The 21,066-nt window shown below is 38.3% G+C and overlaps 1 protein-coding gene and 1 long non-coding RNA gene across 2 annotated transcripts in view; one reads left to right on the top strand and one right to left on the bottom strand.

Moving 5' to 3' along the window:
* HECA (hdc homolog, cell cycle regulator) overlaps positions 1-4,997 on the bottom strand; it is a 60,972-nt gene extending 55,975 nt beyond the window's left edge. Inside the window, exon 1 of the mRNA XM_074187704.1 lies at positions 4,591-4,997. Coding sequence (XP_074043805.1) covers positions 4,591-4,879 — 289 coding nt within the window. The 5' untranslated portion in view covers positions 4,880-4,997. The remainder of the gene's footprint in view (positions 1-4,590) is intronic.
* A 502-nt stretch (positions 4,998-5,499) lies between these two features.
* LOC141489933 (uncharacterized) overlaps positions 5,500-21,066 on the top strand; it is a 40,765-nt gene continuing 25,198 nt past the window's right edge. The window contains exon 1 of the long non-coding RNA XR_012469023.1: positions 5,500-5,668. This is a non-coding gene — a long non-coding RNA (uncharacterized LOC141489933). The remainder of the gene's footprint in view (positions 5,669-21,066) is intronic.

Below are 21,066 nucleotides of genomic sequence, written 5' to 3'. Positions count from 1 at the left end.
AATAAAAACTACTAAGACCTAAAAATGAAAACTGCTTAGGGAAGTATATAGTATACAAGTTGCTAGGAGTGTTTAACAGTTAAAACAATGGAGTAAGGATGAGGAGGGGAGTGTGTAGAAGAGGGGAGGGAATAAAGAGAGTAACTGAGAAGTGGCAACAGCATGTAAGTAGACATCAATTTAAACTTTTGAATTTTTTTTAAATAAAGGAAGCTCAAGATTTTAGGTCCCAACTATTATAGCTTAGCAAGCTACATGATCTGGGTCAAAATCACTCAACTTCTCTAAGGCTGTTTCTTCACTTAGTAAATGAGAGTGGTAAAGTTCCCTCCAGTCAAGCACCCCAAAAACAATATTCCACAGATTCTTTTCGTTGCCTCTTTTTTTCACTTTAAATTTACTAGCATTACTTTTTTTTTTTTAGGATTTCGCAAGGCAAATGGGGTTAAGTGGCTTGCCCAAGGCCACACAACTAGGTAATTATTAAGTGTCTGAGGCCGGATTTGAACCCAGGTACTCCTGACTCCAGGGCCGGTGCTTTATCCACTGGGCCACCTAGCAGCCCCTAGCATTACTTTTCAACAACACCCTCAAATAGTAATCTCCTTTCAGAATACAAAAAAATCTGACCTGCAAGTTATTCTGAACTAAAATCTTCTCAGACTTTTGCCAATTTTACTCATCCTAGAGATTAAGGATCTGACCTCATATAATTTTATCTATCCCCTAACATGAGCCCCTTAATATTGTCTGCTTTATCACTCTTGGTGCCAATGCCAACACCTCACCTTTCAATTTTTCTATTTAATTATTAGATAAAGTCCAAACCAGAAATATACCTTCCATAGGATTAAATATCCATTTCTCAAGCTCATCCTTCAGAGAAAAATTAGATTTCCAGATTATTTTAACACATGAAAGAAGTTACCAAGAGATTTCCAGTGCCACAACATAAGACTTCACTCATACAGTCCTGACTACTATCTACTTAGTCCACACTCTGAACTGGAACAAGGGAAAAAGAAAAGGGGGAGGGAGTTGGAAAGAAATGGCCTGGAGTTTCCATATAGGCAGCAAAAGCTGAAAAAAGTGAAAGCACACTGACTCATTTACTGGTGTTCTTACAGAAACGGACATGCAAACAAATAAGACGTCCCTTAGACTTTTAAAAAGCCTGATAAAAAGTTAAAACACCAAATACTATAACAAAAATTGAATCACCAAGGAATCAGAGGTGCAACAAGATTTTGTTTTATCTTTGACAGAGAACTGATTAAGAGACAAGAAATTTTAATGTTAAAAGGAGATGATATCTCTGGATGTTGAAGAATGAAGACCTTTCTTTCCTTTCTTTACGAGTAAGTGCTAAAATTCATCTAGTAGAATATTTTATTAATTACCTGAGGAATATACAAAACTTCCACATTTTCAGATGACACTTAACTCTGTAATGCAAGATCTAGTGCCAAACTGATAGGCACAGAATATAGAAGATCTAATAAATCTATTCCAGGAAAGAAAAAAAAAATACAAAGTGTATAGAATGAAGGCCTTTAAGCTATTAGTCAAATGCAGGAAAAAGGAATTGTTATTTAAAGAAATCATACTAGAATAGAAAACAAAATGGACTTGAAATAACACTTGGCTCTGTCAGTTCCTAAGCATTAACTTCTTTTTTTAAAATTTATTTTTATTAAAGATATTATTTGAGCTTTAGCATTTTAACTTCTAAGCAAATCATATTCTCTGTTAGTACTAGTTTCTCCTTATGTGAAAATAGGCCTAATAATAATGAAATTATAGTTCTGGAAAAAATAACAACAATAACTATTCATTTAACATTGATGTTCATTAAGTGAGGTTCTCACAATAACCCTTTTTGGATAGGTATGTGCCCTTACCTACTTGTAGTGTTAAACCATGATAATAAGTTATCACAGTATAATAAGATAATGCATGTGTGAAAGGATTTCAGTATTCACAAATTTAAGCTATTTCAATATTTCAATGGACCTCAACAATGTGGCTAATCTCATCACAGATCACAAATCCCATTACAGATCACAACTTATCCATGCCTCCTATTCCTATGTGCCTCTTGTCCAGGTCCACAGGGTATCAATCCGATGAAGTAGGAACTGCTAACCCAGGAAAAAGATTCATTTAAGATCCTGTTTTTAATTACTATTGTTCTCTAAGGATGTCTACCAAAATGAAGAGAAAGGTTCATAGGGTCCCACACTTAGAACTGGAAAGGACCTTAGAATCTGGTAGAGTTTATTTTAAAAATGAAGAAACTGAGATTCAGAGAGTTTATAAAGCAATTTACCTAAGGTTACAAAGATAATCTTTTAAGTGGCAGAATTCTTTTTTAAATCCAGTTCCTTTTCCTCAAGAACCAGGACTTTCTCCCCCATATTATGCTACTACTCCCCCCCAAAATACTGCATTAGACTACAATAAAATTAAGGAATCTTCATTCTATAAAGGGCAAAGGCTAAAGATAGCTGAATAGAAATCTATAAAATCATGAAAGACATGGGTAGGCAGGAACACAAAACTTGTTCACTAAAAGCTCATATTAGGAAGACAAGGAGACACTTTCACCTTGAACAGGGTATCTATTTAGGACTAATGCTAGTTAATGGAATAAGTTAAAAAATGGAACTAATTACCTCTACTATCCTGTCCAAGAGGTGGTAGGGGCAGATAATTTAAATGGATTTTTAAAAGCCTAGACATTTATTAATGAAAGACTATATTTAGTTACTAAGTGAAACAAATGTGTATCTAGCTAAAGATATACAAATATAATTGTATACATACACCTAACCTTTAAGGCTGAATTCAAGGAGGATTCACCCTCCCACTGGTGATCCCTTGGGCCTTCTCTGTTAAGCAACAAATACCAACAACAGGCATCACAGATCTAAACTGATTATGGAAAGTCTCAGGTTCCTTTTGGAAATCAGAAACAATCTGAAAAAATCAGTTAAGAGTTAATAAATTTATATTTAATATAAACCTGCCTGCAATTCTCAATTTTTCATTGGTGCATCAATAGGGTTTGATGCCTATATAGAGACTGCCTGGTTTCTGAAGTGCAATCCTTCATAATAACCAAAAAACTGTTGAGGAGTGCCAAAGGGAGCACTCTTCACAGACCTAAATTAGACTGATGTAGTGAATTTAAAGTAAAATTAAGTCTCCAGGGAGGAACCAAAAGGTCTATCAGTAAGAGAGGACAAAAATTCACCTTAATTATTCAAAATCAGGTGTTTAAAAAGGTCAGTGCAAAATCAGAAGCATAAGAACTGAAGCCTGCACTAACTTCTTCTTCAATCTTTTATTGACAGCCCTGCAGAAGTTCTTAAAAAATGAAGGTGGACCACCTGAAAAAAAAAATGACCCATCTACCTAAGAAATCCTTCCAAATGCCAAAAATGGCCATTAGAATATCACTCAAAATCATCTCTATTTTCTTTCTTACATTTACTTACACTCTGCCCCCTCATGCATACACAGATACCCTCCTTCTGTTATCTTTCCTCCACCCCATCCATACACACACAAACACCTTTCTCCTACCATTCTTCCACCCCTGTCTGTCTACTTTCCCCCACCCCTATAGACACCTTTCTGATACCTTTTCTCCACTCCTACACACACACACACACACACCCTTTCCTGCTACCTTTCTTCCCTTCCTATTCACACATCCCCAAGTCTACCTTTCTTTCATCCCCACATATAAGCATCCCTATTTTTCTGCTACCTTTCCTCCAACCCTGTACACATCCCTTTCTGATATCTTTCTTCCACCCCTAAACATACCCCTTTCTGCTACCTTTTCTCCACCCCTACACACACACACCCCTTTCTGCTACCTTTCCTCTGCTCCTACACACAAAAAGCAACCCAATCTTTCTGCTACCTTTCCTCCACCCCAACACACACCCCTTTCTGCTACCTTCCCTCCACCCCTATACACACACCTCTCTGATACCTTTTCTTTACTACACACACCCGTTTCTGCTCCCTTCCCCGCACCCCTCCACACACACACACACACGCACGCACGGACATGCAAGCACACAGACACACACGGGCACCCTGGCTGCATTGGCGCCGCGGCCGCCCCGAGCGCTACCCACAAACTTTCCCGGGCCCGCCCTGCGCCCGCCGCCCGCCGCCCTCGCCCCCAAACGCAGCGTCACTCGGGGTTCGCCGCCAGCCGGGGCGCCTTCCCCGGGCCCCGCGTCTGGGGCAGGACGCGGCGGGGCCGCAAGTTTCGCGGCAGCCGGGCTCGGAACTTCGGGCCCGTCCTCGAGCCGCCCCCGGGGCCGCCGCCGTGCCGCCGCCGTGCCGCCCCCCGTGCCGCCGCCGTGCCGCCCCCCGTGCCGCCCCCCGTGCCGCCGCCGTGCCGCCCTCCCGCGCTTCCTTCCTCACCGCGGCCGCGCTGACAAAGCCGGGAAGGAAGGGCGGGGGAGCGGGCCGGCGCGGGGGGCCCGGGCCGCGGGGCGCCGGGGCTCCCCGGCTCGGGCGCCGGGGCGCGGCCCGGACCCTCCCCGGGAGCCCCGGCCGCCTTACCGCTCCTGGCGTCGCCCGCGGCCGCCGCCGCGCCCGCCGCGCCCGCCGCCGCCGAGCCCGCTCCGGGCGCCGCTCCCGCCCCGGCTCCGGCCGCGCCCGCCCCGGCTCCGGCCGCCCCGGCTCCGGCCGCTCCGGCCGCGCCCGCCGCCGCCGCCGCCGGGGCTCCCCCGCCCGCCGCGCCCGCCGCCGCCGCCGCGGCCAGGGCCCCGGCTCCATTTTCCTGCTCGTCGCCGCTGCTGTTGGCGCGCTTGTTCTTGCGGCCGCCTTTGCTGCTCTTGGGGTTGGGCATCTCGCGAGGATCCGCGGCCGCCGGGCTTCAGCGAAGGCGGCTCCCCCGGGGGCGGCGGCTCATGGCCCCCGCCCCGCGGCGGACACGGACCGGCGGGGCCGGGGTCTCGCGCTAGGGCCGCGGCGCCCGCGCCCCCCGCGCCCCCCGCGCCATGCCCCGCTGCCCGGGCGGCCGGGCCGCCGCCTGCCGCCGCCTGCCGCCGGGGCGCGAGGGAGCCGCTCCCAGCCGGAGGGGCCAGGCGGGGCTCCGGCTTGTTTTGATTCTGGGCTCCGGCACGCTCTGGCCCCGCCCCCGCCCGTGACGCCACCAGGGCTCCTGCCGGCCACGCCCACGGTGACCTCAGCGCGGCCCCGCCCCCGCCGGCGGCCCCGCCCCCGCTCGTGACGCCACCAGGGCTCCTGCCGGCCACGCCCACGCTGACCTCAGCGCGGCCCCGCCCCCGCCCGTGACGCCACCAGGGCTCCTGCCGGCCACGCCCACGCTGACCTCACGGGCGGCCCCGCCCCCGCCGGCGGCCCCGCCCCCGGGCGTCTCGGGCCCCCGCGCACCTCGTGCCAGGCGGCTTCGGACGGGCCCGCCCTGTGTGGCGTCCCCGGGAGCCCCGCGCCGGCCGCCCCACGAGGGTCCCTGGGAGCCTGGAATGAGGCGGCCAGATGGCCGAGCCGTGGGAGACCCGGCGGCTCCGTGCCAGGCTAGCCCGGACGGAACCTGGGGGCTGCTGCAGAGGCACGAATGCGAAAACCCAGGCGGCACAAACAAAACCTACGAGAATTTACAACGGAATTATAGGTCAGTCCCCTCCATACGCAGTAAAAGCATAGGCCCAAGAAATTTAAGTGGCTTGTCCAAAATCACAAAGAACCTCCTTCGATGCTTGTCCTGCCTTCTTTTTTTTGCAAAGCAATGGGGTTAAGTGACTTGCCCAAGGCCACACAGCTAGGCAATTATTAAGCGTCTGAGTCTGGATTTGAACTCAAGTCCTCCTGACTTCAGGGCTGCTGCTCTGTCCACTGTGGTAGCTGCCCCTTGTCCTTCCTTCTTGAGGAAGATTGTGTCATCAGGGGAGGCAATGCGGTGACAAACTCACAAATCAGATTTGAGCCTAATAGGAAAGGAAGGGAAGTTAGAAGGAAACGAGCATTTCCTAGTTGGGTGATCCTGGACAAATCATTGCACTTGTTTGCCTCAGTTTCTCCATCTGTTAAATAGGAATAATAATAGTTGTGCAAAAGAAGATAATTGTGAAGCACTCAGCATATATATTAGCTATCATTATTTAGCTGTTTATATCATTTTAAAGTTTGCAAACTGTTCTACACTTATTATCTTATTCAAATCTCACAACTCCGTTAGGTAAGTGATATTATCCCCATTTTACAGAAGTTGAGAAAGGTTATATGACTTGCCTTGAGTCATAGTGCTTGTCTGGGTTAGGACTTGAGCTCAGGTCTTCCTGACTTCAAGCACAATGCTACATCTAGCTGCCTTAAATGTTGTTTGTCCATCATTCTTGAAGATCACAACATCAGGGAGGTGATATCTTGACAAGCACATATATTGGATTTCAGTGAGGGGGATGCTGTGCTAACTCACCAGCCTCACTTTCTCCTCTTGAGCCATCTGGGCGCAGTGGCCAGAGATGAATCATGAAACTGGAGATGGCTCTGGATGCAAGGCAATTAGATTAAGTGACTTGCCCAAGGTCACACAGCTAGAAAGTGTCAAGTGTCTCAAGCTAGATTTGAACCCAGATCCCCTTGACTCCAGAGTCAGTGTTCTATCCACTGTGCCACTTAACCTTAAATCAATTGATATAAAAAAGTTGCCCATTGTAGTTTCATCTTGCTACTATCTATCTATTCATCCACCCACCCATCCATCCATCCATTTATCCATCTATCTATCTATCTATCTTTGTATATATAGATGATATAGATATAGATATAGATATAGATATAGATATAGTCTGGACCTGGCTTATAACCCTATAGATCTGAAAAACAAACAGAAATTTCAGCCCAGTTATAGTCTCTGCTTCTTTTCATTGGTTTTGTGACATTTTCGTGTTTCCTTCTCTGTAAATTAAGGGCAGCTAGAGGGACCAGTGGATAGAGTACTGGCCTTGGAGTCAGAAGGACAAGAGTTTGAATCCAGCTTCAGACATTTACTAGCTGTGTGACCTTGGACAAGTCACTTGACCCTGATCGCTTCACATCCAGGGTCATCTCCAGTTGTCCTGATTGACATCTGACCACTGGACCCAGACAAACTCAGAGGAGAAAGTGAGGCTGATTGATAAAGGGGAAGATGAAGAGAATTTGAATGTAACAGAAAGAATTTGAGTGGAGACATAAATTGACTCTTAAGATATAAATTGACTTGAAGTAGAGAATTATGATTGTAACAGAAACAATTGTAATCTTGGGAGGAGACCCTCCCCATTCTTAAAATACCATTGATTCATGGCTTAATGTAAAATTTGTATCCTGATCTCCTTTGATTTTATCCTCTACCTAAGGGTCTAGTAAAAGAAAGGGAGTTTACCTTTTGCCCCCTGGATGAGAGGCAAGACATAAAAACCTGAGCTGGACTCCAGTTCCAGACTGGCTCAGTCTTCTCTGACAATAGCCCAGCCAGCACTGCTTGGCTGTTCTTTTATCCCTCTCTTTCTCTTTTCTAGCCCTTCCTATGCCTTGTAACCTTTTTCATAATTTTTTGTTTTATTCCCACCCATGCTTTCCTGAGTCTGAAAATGATTCCTCATAGGCAGAACCAAACCCAAGTAGCAAGCAGCTACGTGGTAACTCATTCAAATCTAATACATGTGCTTGTCATGGCATCATCTCCCTGCTGCCATGGTCTTCTTCAAGAATGAAAGACAAACATTATTATTTATATAATCTTTAAATTAAGGATACTAATATGCACTATACCTCACTAGATTGTTGAATAGAAGATGCTTTATAGCATCAATAGTACTATATAAATGTGACTTCATACTCCACCCGTCCCTCAAATAAAAGTGAAGTATTCAGAAATATAGTGCTAACTTTAAATCTTCTAAGACTTTTAGTTTTAAAAAAGACAAATGTCTCAAAGGAAATTGAGGGGGGGAAAGCACTGTCCTAGAGCATACAAAAACTGAGGTGATGCAGCGTAAGGTGTAATATAAGTGACTTCATTTATGTATTTAGATGTGGGTACCTTCCAGAAATTCTAACAGCTGCCACCTACTATTCTTATAAGATCTGAGATTTGAAATCCTTTCTTGCAAAAATGATTGTAATTGATTCAAAGGGCACCACCAGCTGAGTTCCTTGTTATTCCTTCTAATTGAATGAACTATGTATATCCTTATTCAAATGAACTAGATGAATAAAAAAGGCCAGAGAAAAGCCAAGTGATTCCACTCCCAGTTCATCCCAGTACTAAATTATCAGTCTAAATCAAACTTTATGAAAAGATAATAGATACAGCCTATCATACTACAAAGATCACAATGATGAAAAACAAGAAGAGAGATAAAAAATTTAAGTAGGAGTAAGGGACATATGAGAATTAGCATAGCTTAATGGATAAACAGCAAATCTTGGAGTCACTGTCTCTCACCGCCCCCCCCCCCATATCCAATCTGTTACTAAGACCTGTGATTTCACCTTTGAAAAATCTCTAGCTTATTCTTTCTCTGATGCTGTCACCACAATAGTGCAGACCCTTGAGATCTCATGTCAGAGCTTTTGCAATAGTTTAATCTACTATCAATCCACTTTAAAGCACTGATCTGATTATGTCACCATTTTATTCAATAAATTCCAAGATCAACTTAAAAATTCTATTTCGAAACCCTACTAACCAATTTTCTTTCCTAGCACCTGGCAACTTCCCCACATCCCCACTCTCCCACCCAAACTCCTCAATCCACTAACACTGATCTCCTTGCTGTTCCTCATAAAACACATTCCATCTTCCCACTCTGAGAAATGTCTCAATCTTCCATACCTGGAATTCTCTCCTTCAACATCTCTGCCTCCTGGTTTCCCTGATTCCCTTCATATTCCACATTCCATGGGAGACTTTTTTCTGTTTCTTTTCATTCTGTTATTTTTTTCCTCTGTTGTTTCCCATTTATTATTTATGTATATGTGTGTGTATTTGTATCTTTTTTTGTATATAATTGTTGTATTTTGCTTGGATCCATGAACTTCAAAGCCTCCACCTAAGGAAGGGGTTTAGAACAGACATCTCATTTCCAACCTAACTGCTTTGAGATTTTTCTGACTTCATTATGCCACAGCAGCTCTATCTTTGGCAAAAACCTCTTTTTCCTACAAGATCAAATCAACTTTAGTACTCATATCTCATCACTTCCCTTTGCCCCTTCTATTGAAAGGTGGAGCCACAAAGTCCAAAGCACCGTTCCCCAATACCACACCATTGGACCTTACCCCACAACTTTTCCCCCTTCCTTTTCTGTGTTTTCTTTTCTCTTTAGATTGTAACTCATTGAGGGCAAAAACTTCTTTTTCTTTCAGCTGAATTTGTAATCCCAGCTCTTTCAAGGTAGGTGCTTAACAAATATGTATTGACTATTAACTGCCTTGTCTCTGAAAGTTCAAATGATAAGTGAAATCCTGCAATCTATAAGAAGAAAAAATGGCAGAAACCCTCAGAAACCCATTATCAGATAATAAAGTTTTATTATTTTTTGCCATAATTAATAACTGACATTTATATAAGGTTTTAAAGTTTGCAAAGTACCTTACACACATTCTCATTTGAATTTCAAAGCAACCCCATGAAGTAGATACTACAGATTTTATTATCTTTAAGATACTTACAGGATAGGCAGTATGGCATATTGCTAAGTAGGTGTTCTCAGATCCAGAAAGAAATAGATCCAAGTCCCACTTCTGATAAATTCTAGCTGAGTAATCTTCACTCACTTGAGTCATTTAAATTCTCCATCCTCCAAACAGCTAGCCAAATTTATAAATGGCAGAGAAGGGAATTTCCTTCTCTGGGAATAACTATACCAATAAAATCACAATTCTAGTCTCTAACCCTTTAAAGAGCAAGGAATTGAGAATAAGAGAAGTTGTAACCAAATGTCCACTGTCACAAAGTAAATGTCTGAGACCATACACTAACATACTTTATAGAAAGTCTAATACATTAAATAGAATCAGACTATATTCCCTTATAATTTGGATTACCTCAACTAAAAAGTTCTGCCTCCAATCTTATGTACTTCCAAATGAGCCTCCCTGTAGAAAGGGATGGGAGTGGACATGCCATTATAGAAAGAGAGTGAAATCCCTAAAGAAAAGAACCCTCCAGTTCTGGATGGGATCCTCCAGAGTTCAAATAAACGGTCATTGTTCCAGTGCCCTAGTTTTTGGACACTCTGGCTCTGTGTCCTGAGATCTCAAAGTAAAATTGAGTTCTGCTGATTATTAATAATTTAGAAGTGACAATGAAAAGTTAGTTATCAAGCTCAAGATTATCAAGATTCTTAGAACTGACTCTGGAATTAATTTTGACTAATAAAGAAATACATTTGCAGCAATCTGGAAACAAAAATAATGAACAATAATTCTAAACCAACACTACAAAAAGTTTGCTTAAGGTGATACCACTTAATAATTGACATTATATTTATGTTTCCTTTTCCTCTTTTGAAAAATAGAAATAGCAATTCATCCTTTCATGATAGTGTTGCGTGATGAAAACTGATATGTATGTTGTAAACAAAATGTGTAGATGTTTTTTGTCAATGATATGTAATTAGATGGATAACACATATAACTCTGAAAACCACTTGTGAATTTAATGCTGAAAGATTATATGTAAATGCTAAACAACTATAATAATTATTCTCATTCATATGATACTTTAAGGCATGCAAAACTTTTTTTGCATTTTCTCTTGAAGCTCCTGTGGGTTTTATGTATATCATCATTTTACAAATAAAGAAACTGAGACAAAATATTCAATGACTTGACCCTGATCACAAAACTACTAAGTGTCAGATTTTTCTGACTCCAAGTCCAATATGATTCTTTTTAAAGACCTACTACCTTCAGGCTTGTTCAGTCATTTAGTTGTATCCCACTCTTTATGAGAAGATATCTTGGCAAAGTTACTGGAGTGGTTTGCTATTTCTTGATCTCCAAAGGATTAAGGCAAACAGGCTGAATTTGAATTCAGGTCTTCCTGACTCTAGGTCTAGTGCTGTATCCACTGAGTCATCTAGCCATCTCTGTACCCTCTGGCTAGTCTCTTCCAAAGTATCACAAATATATACATATATATATATATATATATATATATATATATATATATATATATATATATTACATATAAATACCTATGCACACACATGCATATGCATATATATGTGCATGTGTGTACATGTGTATAAATATATGTGTGTATGTTTGACAACTGGGTAGCACACTAGATAGAATGCCTAGCCTGGGGTCAGGAAGATTCCTCTTAAGTTCAAATCTGGTCTCAGATCCTTCCTAGCTGTGTAACCCTGGGAAAGTCACTCAACCCTGTTGACCACAGTTTCCTCATCTATAAAATGAACTGGAGAAGAAAATGGCTAACAACTACAAATATCCTTACCAAGAAAACCTTAAATGGGTCTCAAAGAGTCAGACATAACCAAAAAAACCTCAACAATAACATCAAATTATATACATATATATATACATACATATATACCTAATAAATTATATACCTAAAATATATACAACATGTATGCACATATATGCATACACACATACTTTTATGTATATATTTACTCCTGAAATTCCTTGTGCATCTAATATATGCATATATATTTATATGTTTATATTCCTACTGTTTATCTATAAAATTGCTATAAAGTAAAATATGCTATTCTAAGGTATAAAAAATGAATTCCTCCACTCTATTCATTTCTACCTCTGTTTTGTTTATTCTGTTGACCCCATACAGAGTGCCTTTCTCATTATTCTCTGCCAATCAATCAACAAATATTTATCAGGTATTTACTCTGTACCAGATACTATATTAGATGCTGAAATACTGATTAAAGAGAATGAAATAATAACCTCAAGGAGAATTTATTCTGATGTTCAGGGAAGGACAGTCACTAATTAGAAGGTGGACCCAGGACAGAAGTGCCTCTAAGACATGGAGGACCCTTGGCTATGGTCATTGAAGTTGTTATCTAGGAATTTGTGGAGGACGTTGCCAAAGAGGAGGGATAACAGGAAGACAGCTAGAGTACTCCACTGAAATCTTCATTATGGCAGGAGAAATCAAGGAAAGGCTTGTGGTGTGTTAGATAGATAGATCCCTTAAGGCATGTGCAGAATGGACAGGTTTATATAGGTTGCAACATCCACATTGATTAATTAACATGCTCCTCTGAGTATGGAGCACTTATTTGTGAATTTCTACTCACATATCTGTTCACTTATATATTTGTATGTATTTGTATTTAACTTACATATGTTCACTTACATACTTTTAAGTCTATGTTCTATTTAATTTTTATATGTTCTCTAGACCTTAACACAAGGTCCTGAACAATATGTGCTTAATAAATGTTTGTTGCATTTTGAACCTTTAAAACATAGCGTTTGGAGTTTAAAGTAGTATGAAATAAGGATTTTTTTTTTGAAGGCAATGACATAGGACTTCAAAGAAGGATTAACCTACATAGTATATAGAAGGAAATCTCATAGAGAAAGGCAATAGCAATTCAGAGGACCAGCAAAGGATGTGATTTGAGATGAGGAAGCCAGAAAAGTTGAGATAAGGAGCAAGAACATGTAATAATGTGGGAGAAACAGCAAGTTGGCTAGTATAGGGTAAAAAAGCATAGAAAGGTAGGAAGAGCCAGGTTAGCAAATAGAGGATCATATATTTGATCCTGGATTTAATAGAGAGAGACCCTGGAGTTTATTGAGTAAGAGGCTGGCAAGGTCAAGCCTGTGCTTTAATAGGAAAAACACTTAGGCAGTTGAGTGAAGGGTCAACTTGAGTGGGGGAGAGACATGAAGTAGGGAAACCAATTAGGAGGCTATTGAATTAGTCCAATCAAAAGGTAATGAGGTTCTGAGCTAGAATAGTATGTGAATAAAGCAAAGGGGACCTTTGCAAGAGATTTTGTGAATGTAGAAATGACAATATTATGACTTCCTGGAAGAATCTTGATGTGTTTATGTATTAGATGGAGGATAGGGATGTAGTAGGGAATGAAATGGATTTTGTTGTGTTTCTGTTTTGTGCTCTGTCAACTTGGTGTCTAGTTGAGATATCCTAAACAACAAAACCAAGATCAACAAAGTAATAGAATTTCCTACTTTCTTTAAAGCCCCCAAAAGTAGGAAATGTCCCAAAGTTTTCCTGGGTTGTTTTTTTTATTAACCAAATTAGGGTTAGTTAGTGGCACAATGGATAAAGCACTGGCCCTGGAGTCAGGAGGACCTGAATTCAAATTTGACCTCAGATACTTGAAACTTATTAACTGTGTGATCCTGGGCAAGTCAACACCAATTACCTCACCAACTCCGCACCCCCCCTCCAGCCCAAATCAAATAAATTTGCCTTACCAGTTTTAAAACAAAGGAAGTTCTGTTTATTAAGGAATATTTCCCCTGAGTCCTGTGAGTCCATCTTTCAATATTGATAACTCATTTATAATTTATGAATTTATAGAGTTGTCAAATGCACTGGAAGGTCAAGTAATGTATCCCAGTTATGTAGGTAGAGTGTGTCTAAGGCAGCTCTTGAAACCAAATCCACCAGTCTGTTTATTGTACAATGCTACATTTCTAGTTTAATGATTTTAGTCTCTAAAAAAGAGGATACGTGAAATCAAAGTACTCCCAGAGAAAAGTATTTTCATGCTGGCTGATGATTGCTGTTAGTGGGACTGAGTTATAATCAGCTTCCTATCACTTCTTAGCTTTCAGTCTGAGAGGAGGATTATGCCAGGAACTTCATGCATTAGACCTTTATGGGTTCAAGCATCACTCCCCTGGATCCCAAAGGTGGATGGATATCTTGAGGACACCTCTTAATTTTCTTTGGTGTGTTGTGAGGTAGTTTCCAATATCTTGTAATAATTGGAGAATAAGCTTTTGTGGTAGATGAATAACTAGGTCAATTATACTTTATGTTTGGTTTGGTTTATGTTTTGTTTTTTATGTTCATCTTAAAGAAAATGGAACCTTCAAACTGCAGGGAGATTATTGACTACTTGGAAACAGCAGTTGTTTCTTGCTGACATGAAATGGAGACCAGCAAGTTCTAGCAGGAAACTAGGGTGTGAGTTTCTGGGTGTTAAAAGAGAATTTTCCTTCATTTTCATATAGAACTTACAAGTACTCACAAGTGTTTTCAGACCCTTGGCAATGCACTGAACCTTCTCAGAATGAATGAAATATATTTTTAAAAAGCATTCTTACTATAAAAAAATGCAGTCACCCCCAAAATTCCCAACGAAAACATTTTCAACATTTTTTCCAATTGACTTTCCCTATTTCTATCACCTTTAAAAAACTATTCAAGTGCTCACCTATTTTTTTAAACATAAAAGAAACTACATAACAAACTAAAAAGTTTGTTCTCCCAGCCATATAGTTATGAGATGGTGCTCTTCCCTCTCACTTCACTATCTTTTTAATGTTTTTCACCATAGTATATTTTCTAAATATAAAGGACAGAAAAAAGATGGTAACATCTACAGCTTTTATTAAAGTGTCTACTCAACATTAATGCTAAAGCTATCTTATTGTGCTGCCCTTTAAACCTCCTTCTAATCTTTTGTGCATTTTCTTAAAAGACTTCACTGACATGATTTTCTTTCTTTCATTTTGGGGGCATCAGTATCACTTTTCCACCTCCCCTTCTCCCTATTCACTTTCCTTCAAACAAAATATTCCTCCTCTGTGTCAAGTTAGCATAGTCAGGCAAAACAAATTTGTATTGTATTGATCAAATATGGAAAAATGTCTCTCATTACATACTTGCAGGTCTTTACCTCTCTGTCAAGAGGAGTAAACATAATTCAACATTACTCCTCTGAAGTCATGGTTAATCATTGCATGCTTGGTCATTGATTATATGGAGTCATTTAAAGTTGTTTATATAGTGTTATATTTAGTATATAAATTATTCCCCTGTTTCTGTTCATATCACTGCATCAATTCATATATATTCCCAGGAGTTTCTGAATTCATCCCTTGCACTATTTCTCCCAACTCAAAATATTCCATTACATTCATATATCAGCATTGCTCAACTATTCTTCAATTGATAAACACCACCTTAGTTTCCAACTCTTTGCTAAAATAAAAAGTACAGTTACAAATGTTTTTGTTCCCTGGAGATCTTCCCTTCTTTCATTTATCTTTTGGGGGTCTATTATAAACAATTAGGTATTTTTATTTCCAAAGTGCTGTCCAGAATTATTGGTCCAACTTGCAATTCCACCAACAAGACATTCATGTCCCTATCTTTCCTTATATCTTATACCCTCTAACAACTGTGATTTTCCTTCTGGGTCTTATTTGTCAGTCTGATGGAGGGGAGGTGAAACTTAAGTGTTTCTCTTATCATTAGTGATTTGAAGCATTTTTCATGTGAATACTGAAAGCTTGTATTTCTACTTTTAAAAATCATCTGTTCATAATCTTTAAAATTAATATTATCAGTGATTATTTTTGTTATATATTTGAATGTTTCCTCTGTATCTTAGATAAAGGAGATTTTTATATGAGAATGTCAACACAAGTACCTTGTCTGGTTAACCATTTCCCTTCTAATTATACCTTTGTTGATTTTGTGAATACAAAAACATTTCAATTTTATAAACTAAAAATTATCTACTTTATTTTCTCTGATTATTTATTCCTTTTTAAATCAGGATCTCTTCCCCTCCCCCTAATATGTTAATATTTATCTTATGTCATGCATTTATAGAAAGTTATTGTGGCAAATGGTGTGAGATGTTAATTAAAACTAATTTCTATTAGACTTTCTTGTTTTTCCCAGCAGTTTTTAATGAGAAAGTCCTTATTCCGGTAGTAGAAGGTTATTTGAGTTTCTCAGACTCTCTTTCATTATGTTAATTGTTGCTGTGTTATACATTAATTTCTTCCACTGATCAACTATTCTACATTTTTATATAGTTTTGATGATTTCAGCTTTATAGTGTACTTTGAAATCTGATACACCCCCCTTTTGCTTGCATTTTTAAATTTCTCTTGAGATTTTTAATCTTTTTTCCTCCAGATTATTTTTGTACTTATTTTTTCTTACTCTATAAAATAGCCCTTTGATATTTTAATTAGTATGACTTTGAATAAGCAAATTGATTTGGGTAGTCTTGTCATTTTTATTATGTTGACATGGCCCAACCAAAAGTAACCAATAGGGGTGGCTAGGTGGCACAGTGGATAGAGCACCAGCCCTAGAGTCAGGAATACCTGAGTTCAAATCAAACCTCAGACACTTAATAATTGCCTAGCTGTGTGACCTTGGGCAAGTCACTTTACTCCATTGCCTTGCAAAAAACCAAAAAAAGTAACTAATGTTTCTTCGAATACCCATATAGGTGTGTGTGTGTGTGTGTGTGTATGTGTGTGTGTCTGTCTGTCTTTGCTTCTGTCAAGATTATTTTGTAATTATATACATTGAATTGTGTCTTCATTGATGAATTCACAAATATTTTGTAAATTCATTAGTTCTTTTGAATAAAATTTCACTTCCTTATAGGTTTTATTAGTAATATACAGAAAGGATGATTGATGAGTTCTGTATTATATAAATATTTCTGCTTCTTATAATGCTAGTTTGCTGAGATTATTGTTTTATCTATTTTAGTTGAATCGCTAGATTCTCTAAATAGACCTTCAAGTTTTCTTTTCTTCTTTTATATGTCTACTCCCCAAGTTTCTTTTTCTTGTGTTATTATTATAGAATTCCTAGAACTATATCAAATAATAATACTGAGAGTGGACATCTTTATTTTACCCTAATCTTACTGGAAAATCTTCTAGTTTTTCTCCATTAGATATAATATAAGCCCTTAGTTTTATATAGATACCATTTACCCTATTATTTATTCTTATCTTTTAATTTTTTGAAGAAATGAGTTATTGGGGATATAGGATTCGCTCAATGTAAGGTAGAATAAAACATAAAAAACCCCATTAATAATATAAATAATTGAAGCATATCAAGAGGTATGGAAAATGCTTTTGATAAAATGCAACATTCATTCCAATCAAAAAAGACAATAGGAATAAAGAGATATTTCTTTAATATTTTAAATAGCATTACTTTATATCCAAAAGCAAGTATTATATATAATGGTAAAAAGTTAGTGATCTTTCCAGTGAGATAAGGGTAAAGCCCATTACCAACCTTACTATTTAATTTAGTGCTAGAAATAGAACTAGATTAAAAAAGAAAGTGAATGACTAATCATAATAAAAGAGAAAACAAAATGATTACTTTTTTATATTATATGATGGTGGACTTAGAAAAGCTTAGAGAGTCTACTCAAAATTAATTAAAATAATTGATAACTTCAAAGTTACAGGATATAAACTAAATGCATATGAAATCAGTATTTTTATATATAAAACCAACAAAACCAAGCATAATGTGGTTTCTGAAAACAAACCCCAAAATCTGAAAGAGGTTTTTTTTTTTTATTTTTGCAAGGCAGTGAGTTTAAGTGACTTGCCCAAAGTCACACAGCTAGGTAATTAAGTGTCTGAGGTCCGCTTTGAACTCCAGTTTTCCTGACTCCAGAACCTGTCTATCCACTGTGCCACCTAGTTGCCTCAACTGAAAGAGTTTTAGAAAGAAATTTATTTGATAGAACAGAGCAAGATGGAAAGGACATATATAGGGGTACTCATACACGAGCCACGTATATGCTTATAAGCAATTTTGCGGAGAGGGTAAATTGAAAGCAAGGTAGATTGAAATGGCTATGAGTAAATATAAATATTCAATAAAATTTGGGTAAATGGCACCCAAAACCACAAGTTTTATTGGAACCAAAACAAGACCTGAGTGTAGAGGTCCAAAAGATCAGGTTTTGGGTGAATCCAGGACCCAGGGAAAACAAAATTTCTTTGTAGCTAATTTCCTGAATTCTTGGAGATTTACTGAGGTCAAGGCAATGTTCTATTTTCAAACAATCTCTAGGTTTAAGTATTATAATAATTAATAAGTTTTCTGTATATTATAACAAAATTTTTTCTATAAGAGCTAGAATGATAAATTTCTTTCAAAATCACTACAGAAGCTATAAAATACTTGTAAGTATATTTTCCGAACTTCACTCAAGAACTCAGCATCTAACCAAAAAAACTTTTTGAAGAAATAAAGTCAGAACTAACTGGAGAAGTATTAATTACCCATTGGTAAGTTAAGCCAACTTATTAAAAATGCCAATACTATACAAGTTAATGGACTTATTCACTGTTGTATCGATGCTTCCAATTCCATATTCCTCTCAGTCTCTTCTTAATTCTTCATTGTCTGGTCTCCCAACCTCACCATTCAACCAAAACTACTCTCTCCAAAGTTACCAATGATCTCTTCATTGCCAAACATACTTTTCTAAATTCTTATTCTTGATATCTCTGCAAACTTTGAAACTGTCAATCACCTTCTTCTCCTTGATATTGTCTTCTCTTTTAGTTTCCATGACACTATTCTATTTTTGTCTTTTTCCTACCTATTTCACTACTCCTCAGTCTACTTTGCTAGATTTTTATCAGGGTCATATCCACTAACTGTGCATAACCTACAGGGTTCTGTTCTGGGTTCTCTTCTTATTTCCCTTCTATAATATTTGTATAATAATCTTATAGCTCCCATGGTTCAATTATTATCTCTATATCAATGATTCTAAAATCTGCTTATCTAGCCCTAACCTCTCCTGATCTCCAGACTTGCATCTCCAACTGTCTCTTAGATATCTTAAACCCCAAATGTCTAATACTGGTCACATCCCCCCTGCAAATCCTCCAACTTTCTATCTTCCTAACCGCCCAGTCACCCAGGCTCATGACTCGTAATTGTTGACTCCTCATTTTTTCTCACTGCCCCCCACCATCATATTCAATCTGTTGACAAGGAGCATGTTTAACATGACTCCACATTTATAATGAAAATCATGTTGCTTGCCTTCTGAATGAATGGGGAAGAACCTAGGGTAAGGGAAAGAATTTGGAAATGAAAATAAATTAAAAAAAAATATTGCTTACCCCTATGCATTCTGTGATCTAGTGACACTTCTTCCCTTGATATTTCTTGCAAAAGAAACTCCATCTTTCAACTCCAGACATTTTTAATGGGTATCTTCCATATGTGGGGCCATGGTTTACTTCAAGCCCCAGCTTAAAATTACATCTTCAAAATGAAACCTTTCCTAATTCCCCTAAATGCTAGCACTTTCCCCCTATTGGTTATCTCCAATTTATCCCATCAGATCTGGACCATAGTAGGCACTTAATAAGTGTCTCTTGATTAACTAGTTGATTGCTATACCAATAAAATTATAAAAGAATATTTTTAAAAAATAATAACAAATTCATTGGAAGAATTAAAAATGAAGAATCTCAACAGGAATAATGAAAAATGTGTAAGGACAGGAAGGGTATCAAACTATACTATAAAACCGTAATTATTATAATATAATGATATTATCATAATTATTATAATAATCTGCTTCTGAGTAAAAGAAAGAGAAGCGGATCAGTAGCATTCAATAAGTACATAACACAGAGAAGCAAATGAAACCAGGATCATAGTATTTTTTAAATCCAAAGATTCCAGTTATTGGGTAAATAATTCACTACTTGACAAAAACTCCTGTGAAAATTAGAGAGCAGGTTGGTAGAAATTATATTTAGATTAACTCTTCAAACTATATACCAAGATAAGCTCTACATTCATATGTGACTTAAGTGTTTAAAAATGATCAAAAACAAATTAGAAGAAGGACAGCTAGGTGGCACAGAGGTTAGAGTACCAGCACTGGAATCAGGAGGAATTGAGTTCAAATTCAACCTCAGACACTTAATAATTACCTAGTTGTGTAACCTTGAGCAAGTCACTTAAACCTATTGCTAAACAAAAAAAAGAAAAAAAAAAAAAATTAGAGGATCAAGGAAGAAATTACCTTTTGGATCTCTCTCTCTCGTTGTGCCACATGGAATGTAGAGAGAAGTTCAGTACCAAACAAGTGGTTGAAAAGATCATAAGATAAGATGGACAATAATGATTTTATGAAATTTAAAAGGTTTTGCAAAACAAATCTAATGTAACAAAAATGGGAAGAATGCTAAATGGGGGGGAAGCCTTTACAATAAGTCTCTCTGACAAAGTTTTTCATTTTATCATATTCCTTTATCATGCTCCCCTTATAAATAATTTCCAAGTTATATAAAGGAACCAATGGAAATTTATAAGATTAAGATCCATATTCAAATAGATAAAAGGATATGAGCAGGTGTTTTTCAAAGGAAGAAATCTGAGCTATTATATATAATAATATGAAAATGCTTTAAATCAATAAAAATTAGAGAAACATGAATTGCAGTAATTTTGAGGTTCAGTCTCACAAATAAAAGATTGATGAATATTAAAAAAGAGGAAAATAAGATTTTGGAGGGACTGTGAGAAAATAGGTAACTTGAGTACTGTTAATGGAAGCCCAGCTATTATAGAAAGCAATTTGGATCTGTGCCCAGAAAATTACTAAACTGTACATACCTTTTGACTTAGCTATATCATTACTAAGTATATATATCCTCAAAGAAAGCAAGGAAAAGAGAAACAGATCTATACATACACAAATATTTATAGCAGCAATTTTCAAGGTAGCTAAAAATTGGAAAATAAGGAATTATATTACTCTAGGGAAATGTCTAAACGAAATGTGATATATAAATGTAATGAAATATTATTGTTCCTTAAGAAATCATGAAATGGATAATTTCAGAGGAAACTGGGAAATCTTTTATGAGCTGAAGCCAAGATCTAGCAGAATAATTTATACAGTGATAACAGCATTGTAGAGAAAAGAAAAAAACTTTGAAAGACTTCAGACCTCTGTTAAATATATAATGACAAGCTACAAGTCCAAGAATGAAATCCAC

This window comes from Macrotis lagotis, chromosome 5 (assembly GCF_037893015.1).
Source record: "Macrotis lagotis isolate mMagLag1 chromosome 5, bilby.v1.9.chrom.fasta, whole genome shotgun sequence".
NCBI classification, from domain to species: domain Eukaryota; kingdom Metazoa; phylum Chordata; class Mammalia; order Peramelemorphia; family Peramelidae; genus Macrotis; species Macrotis lagotis.
The sequence above is the reverse complement of the archived record's forward strand: the minus strand, read 5'-3'. Positions and strand labels throughout refer to the sequence as shown.